Raw genomic sequence first — 6,884 nt, 5'->3', positions numbered from 1 at the left:
TTTTGTAGTAAGAAGACTAAAAAGGTCAACGAATTTGGTTTAGATTATCCACAGAATCACGCAGCCACCATACGCTGGAATCTGAGAGTTGAACGGATACCGTATCAATTGGGGTTTGCGCTATACAAGCCTACAACATCAGCTCATAAAGTCCACATTTTCCATCCTATTGCACCAACTCATTTAATAATTAATAAGTAGAAAATACTAAATAACTAACATTTTTGGTGAATAAGTAAATATAAAAATTAACTGATGTTGAATTAGATACAAAATAAATAAAAAATATGGGTCATCCGTCATCTTAATAAAAAGTACTCTCCACAAGAAGGGGGGAAAAACTCAGAAAGTTGCATGCAATCTATTTCACATGTATTTTTTCCACTAATAAACTAAAAAATGTATGTACATTGATTAAAAAATTGTAAAATATATCAAATAAATATCAAATTATCCTCTTTTATGGGCTGACAAAAAGTAGAAGAGAAAACCGTAAAATTTGGGAGGTATGTGCTATAGTCAGAAAGAAATCATCTTCATACCAAAGAAAAAGAATGCCTAGAAGACACGTGGAATTTCTAGCGCAGGAAAGTCAAGGGTGTGTAGTATATCTACCTGAATTTGACCATCTGTGAACAAGCCTTGATAAATATAGCCAAGAAGCTACTTGCAATTTCTGGCTGGAATGTGTAGCCAACGCTGAAATAATGTCTATAACAAATTTATGGACCTCAGGTTTCAGTGCCATCCTCATTAGCATCGCTGTCCACTCCTCAGGTGCCAGCTTCACCACCTCACGAAAGTATTGAAATCCCTTTCCGATCCTTCCTAGCATAGCCCGCTCCTGCAAATATACACAACAATAAGGAGGGGTTGATGGCTTGTTTCGTATCTTGATGTATTTCTTTATTTTATGTTTGTTTGGTTTGTAATTTGCTTAAATTTATGTTTTGTTTTGTTTGTATCATGGTGAACCTTGTAGTTCAACTCTGACTCTCATGATGTTTGAGAGTTTTCTGAAATGATAAAAACAAAAAGAACGAAAAACTTCAACATGTACCAGTGTTGGACAGCCAACATGATCCAGTGGTGAAATGGAAGTTTCAATCGAGAAGACCAGGACAAGGATATTAAAAGAATGATTTTGCCACAAATAAACGGGCTGATGAACGTTAGAGAATACCTCGAATAAGAAGATATTCTGTTCTTGAGGGTTCTCATTTAACACACAATCAATCACTTCATCTTGCAGAAATGCATCAGCTGCTTCAACTATATCCCGAAGAAGGAAAAGACGCACTCTCAGACCCTTGTCTGATAATATGAATAATAAAAGATCTTCAGTGGAATCAACCACAGCATGCATATCAAATAATTTCCAAACGGGACTAAAATGCTTCTCAGAACTTGGATCTCCATTTAAATCAGAAGCCTGTTCAGATATTGCTGCTATCTGAAACAATAATCCATATTAATATAGTCCACAATTTAAAACCGAGCAGTGTTCAAACTTCAGTGCCGAAATAAGCCTTATCCAGAAATTAATTACATGATACAAAATTATTGAATGAGACCATCAAGATAATAACAATTACTTTAAGAAGCAAAGTGGAAGAGTAGAGAGAGAATATACCAGGCGCTCTAGCCGGCTCCACCTTATGGATCCATTATTACGAATAAGCAGCTGCCTCAAAATTTTTCTCATATCAGGACTTGGGTCAGCTATAAGTCTCCCAATGACAAAAGGATATGCACTCTCAATGACTTTAAAATCAGGATCTAGAACTTTAGCCGTGCCTTCTAGTGATCCTAATGCTCTTATGACAAGAGCATAGTCTGGCGGGAGGGAGAAATTAAATTCATACATTACATCATATAGTTGGTTCATAATTCCCTGAAATCCAAAGCAAGATGGGACTTAGAAATAGTAAGTGCTATGAAATGATACACTGTGATGGATATGCATGAAGATGTCCAAAGATATTGAGGCCAATGATTAACGCAAAATAATATCAGCAAAAAGCTAAAGCCATAATCCAGCAAACAATTGATCCAAGAAAGGATTAAGGAAAATGACAAACCTGAAAATCTTGAGATTCACCTGTCCGACTGGTCCGACGGGCAAATGATGCTTGCAGTGCATCAGAAACCCCATGTATGTCAACCCCTTCAGGAAGAAATCCTAAAGAAAGAAAGTCATTTGCCAAACCCAGAGAGTCACGATTAACAAAGTGCACAATCTGAAAGGAATTAAGACTTGGCATTAGTACAGGAAACTGAGAAAAATGATGAATCTGCAAGGTGCTATATCAGAGAGAAAAATTGGAATACATCATCTATGCACAGTGCATGCACAGGAGACATTTCACCTCATAAAGGAAGTTACCATAAAAGGTAGCAGAAACTATATAGGAATAATACTCAATCAGTTGCATACTTGCATCTATTAAACATATTTCTGTCAGCAAATAAATATTTAAATAATTCTCACAATTTGAATAAGACCTATCCGGTAATGCCTAGGAATATCCCCCATCATTCCAAAGTCAAAGTATGCAAGTGATCCATCACCAACTGCTACAAGATTTCCTGGATGAGGATCAGCATGGAAATAACCAACCTCAAGTAGTTGCCTCAAAGAGCAGTATAATCCCTACAATGACATAGGAAGGAGGCAAGGAACATCAATTGGCAATGCCTAGCGTCTTAAGTAATATGGAGCCAAAAGTTAATGTACCTGTTTATTTAAAACAATTCATAAATACATGTAACCATATCAATTTAAGATATGCACATGAGCGCACACAAGCAGTGGAATAAGAGTCATAAAACAAACTGAAACAGTCAAAGCATGTGGCAAATAATGCTTTTTGCTTTAATACCTGATCAATGAGTTCCCTTCTGTTCAAAGAAGCTTCCTTCAACCCCTTTTCATCTGTAAGCTTAATTCCATCTATCCACTCCATAGTCAGTACAGTGGTACATGTATAGTCCCAATATATTTTTGGAGCTTTGATGGACTTCCTTCGTTTGTGTTCGACATTGGTACCACCTGTAATTTTGCAGCCATGTTATTACCTCCCTATGTAAGTGGGTCACCAAGCTAAATTGTGTATGAAAGAACCATTCATCAAAGAAGCATTGAACTTACTTGAAGACCAACAATATAGAGAAGCAAAGCGCTCAGCATTTTTCCCCTCTAGGACATAATCAATTTCATCAAACATGTGCCTGACCTGTTAAATTAAAATAATAACCAATAGATAAATCAATTTGAAAGCAAACTGAAATTTGACACAGGCAGTCTCAATGGCAATTATCTTTGAGACATAATGACAAGAAAAATATTCACTCTGAAGCCATGTCTTGGATAAAATTCAAAAAAGAAGTCCTTTAATCAGTAGGGCTATACTCACATATTTATACCATACATAGGATACAGTGATCCTATTGTAGGATCCATTAAAAAAAAAAGAAAAAAAAAAGAAAGAGGGACCCACAAACACGTGATTCTTACTCTTCTCTGTATCTCTGTACTCTCTCACGCTGTATGAGAGTATCTCCTAATCAGAATTGAGATTTTTATTTTCTATTTTCTCTTAAGAATCAATATTATACTCCTGCCTGCCTCTAAAAATATTAATTTAGAGAGGGAGGTCATTTACTTTCTGACTATAGCACACAAATTTTTATCTAAACAGTCCACAACAATGTATGTAATATTTCTAAAGAAAATATTGCACTTCACAAAAATGCTTAAATATACCCACCCATAGGATGGAAAATATGATACAATGTAACCAACAGAAATTCACAATCTTTATAAAAAGAAACTCACCACTTCATTTACAGCCACTAAAAGATCTTTGCGGGCCTTGGCAAATCGTTTAAATTGCCCTCCAATCATATGGAATAACAAGGCGTCAAGGGTCAATGAAAGTGACATACCAGGCCTCTGAACTTTAACGGCTACCAACTCTCCAGAATGCAGGTGAGCTGCAACACTTGAAGCAACAAAGTAAACATTTCAATCCTCCTCAACCCAAATTTATGAACAAGAAGAAATATCTTATTGATAAAGTTTTAGTTATCTTCCCTGGCAACTAACCTTTGTAAACTTGCCCCAAGGATGCTGCTGCAATAGGTGCAGGGCTAATGTCACTAAAAATATCAGAAATAGGAAGACCAAGCTGGGTTTCAATAGATCTGATTGCAACATATGTTGGAAATGGGGGTATTTGATCCTGGCATGAATAACAAATTATATCGCAAGTTGATAGCAGATATGGACAGGTAATAATCAATTGATGCATGCATCTACAACATTTGATTACATGCTCTGAAAAGTACAATGTGACTGGAACTACGGAAGAGACCTCTGTACCTGTAACTTAGCTAGTTCTTGGCAGTATACTTTTGGTAATACATCAGGTCTAGTGCTCAATGCCTGCCCAAGCTGTAATAATGAATAATGAGTAGATTAGTCAAACAGAAGAACTTTCATAAACAATTATTTGTTTACATTTTCTCTATTACGTATAATGTCATTATGATGAGGGGAAAATGGACCACAAAATAAAAGCTTCGTATATAAAGTACAGAGCTTCAAAATATGGAACTTCAAAAGATCCTATAAAAGCAAAAAGAATTGCAAGCATGAATATTGCAATTCCATGGTAATGGTAAAAGTGATTGGAGGTGAATGATTCTCTAAGCAAACAAATAATGTGGAGAAAATAACTACTATCAGCTAAGAATTGTATCAGATATCATTGAAACAGTTGCAGATTTATTTAACATGAGAAACCAAACACTATTACCGTAGACCAGGAAAATTTTGTACAAGATAGAAAGTATATTTAATAGCAATCTATGCTTGAAACGTTAAAGTAGAAAACAAGTAATAGAAAGGAAGAAGAGTGAGTGATGGAGATGAAAGCAGAAAATATTAGGAGGTAACCTGTGAAAGAAACTTGCCTTAATGTAGAAAGGACCCAAGCGTATGAGTGTTTCACGAAACTGCAAAAAATAGTTTTGAAATCACTGCTCATTCCAGTCAGTTCTCTTACCCTAGTAAGTATGATAATAAAATAGTATGGACCCACACTCTAGTCTCGAAGAAATATGAAGTGTCAGTTAATCCTTGTAAAGAAGAAATAAAATATACAGCCATACTTGAAAGCACATTTAGACATAAAATCAAGGGGTTCTTTTACATAGCCAACCAATTTATCAGTGATAAATGTGATACAAGACCGCAATTTTCAAAGGAAAAAATTGCAAAATGGTCTAATTTGCATAAAAAAACATCCAATAGATATCAAAGGAATAAAAGGTCCAACAGTACATAAAAATACAAGCAATGTCAAACTCAGAAAGTATCAACCTTGAGTGACCAAATAAAGGACATGGTACAAAACAAGTTCACACACATTCTTTTCTGCAATTGAAGGAGGATGGACACAATAAATGAAATCGTAAAAATGTGCACATCAACATTTAGTTGAATGACAAACTCTTAAACTGGTCTCAATGCTCTATAACCTCAAGGCCTTTTTCATATCCAGAATCTTAAATATTTTCATCAAATTATGTCCAGTGATAATCCTTGATCAAATACATGCTGGGAAATAAAAATCGAAAACCTCATTCATCAGTATTTTAAGGCAAAGGCGTTACCAAACTCGATGATGATATGTCCTCCTAAATCACCATCCTAACCATCCTCCAAGGATAATGTTTTTCATTAGGAAGTGTATGAAAAGCATCGGCAAGAAACAATCCTTACCTTAACTGCACGTTTTTCAACATCTTGAAGGAAGAACTGCCATATTGCTAGCCTTAACACATGAAATGAAATAATTGCTGCCCTGTACAGAGCCAAAAAGGGGCCAAAGCGGTAGATAGCATTGAAGCTCTTGGAGCTGTAAGTTCCAAGGGCACGCCCAAATTGATTTTCCAGTGTTTCCCTCCTCCTCCTCGCATATTCAGCAGATGGCGTTTCACCGTGCACACTGGTGAAGCCAGTTGAATATCTGCAACAACAGCATCTCAATGAACCAAAAGAAACCAGGCACACGCAAAGATATAATATGAAACAAAAATGGCTTCCTGATTCATGAAATCAAATTCAAGGGAGGCAAATGAAACTCACGAATTCCGGTGCAACAAGCAAGACGGCGACCAGCAATGCAGCCTCTCACCAACCTCAACAAGTTCTAGATATTCCAGCGGCATGCATTTGCGTAAGACACTTCCAGTGGCACTCTCATGCCGTAAATCTGAAAGAAAGAAAGGAAAATAATTCGCGCTCTAACAAAGACACTAGACACCATAACAACAAGAAGAGTAACACCGTAAATCAGGTATATAATCATAAATCCAAATTCTAATACTAACACTAAATTTTAGGAAGTAAAGCGAAATGGAATGGAAATCGCATAAGCATGGAAAGAGTACTTGGAGAGATAGGCAGGGATGGGCGGCGGCGGTAGAGAGCGGAGGCGGCAGCGGCAAAGGCATTCCTCTTCATCGATATAGAGGGAGCTGAGGAGTGGTATCAGTGAAAGAGAATTGAGGAAAGAAAAGCAAGAGCCTGGGAACACCAAGTGTTTGAAAAAATGCGTACGAGAACCCAGTGAGCCATGACAAGTGATGAGGGAGGGGGAGCCGAGTGAGTATGAGCCATTTCAGAATTCGGAGTGAGTACGGTGGCTCTCTTATTGGGAGCAAGAGGAAAGCGACACGTGTGGTGCTACGTGGTAGCGTAGACACTGAGTTGGGTAGTTGGCTCTTGTCAACAGTTTCGGCCACCGTGCCGTTAACCGCCCCTCAGCTCTGCTTCTCGATTTGGATTCAATGCGTTTGGAGAATTGGGGTCTTCT

General features: G+C 37.1%; 1 protein-coding gene across 1 annotated transcript; it reads right to left on the bottom strand.

Moving 5' to 3' along the window:
- On the bottom strand, nucleotides 280-6,878 carry LOC107623605 (uncharacterized protein slr1919). The gene is made up of 14 exons (XM_016325935.2): nucleotides 6,460-6,878; nucleotides 6,155-6,281; nucleotides 5,789-6,035; nucleotides 4,978-5,019; nucleotides 4,385-4,456; nucleotides 4,109-4,244; nucleotides 3,839-3,996; nucleotides 3,152-3,236; nucleotides 2,883-3,052; nucleotides 2,492-2,653; nucleotides 2,082-2,240; nucleotides 1,634-1,894; nucleotides 1,184-1,453; nucleotides 280-844 (listed from the first exon to the last, which is right to left on the bottom strand). Exons 1-14 carry the CDS (start codon nucleotides 6,530-6,532, stop codon nucleotides 593-595), a joined length of 2,214 nt encoding a protein of 737 aa, XP_016181421.1. The 5' UTR covers nucleotides 6,533-6,878; the 3' UTR covers nucleotides 280-592.

Source organism: Arachis ipaensis, chromosome B10 (genome assembly GCF_000816755.2).
Source record: "Arachis ipaensis cultivar K30076 chromosome B10, Araip1.1, whole genome shotgun sequence".
In the NCBI taxonomy this organism is placed as follows: Eukaryota; Viridiplantae; Streptophyta; class Magnoliopsida; order Fabales; family Fabaceae; genus Arachis; species Arachis ipaensis.
Note: the sequence above shows the minus strand (reverse complement) of the source record. Positions and strands in the feature narration are given on the sequence as shown.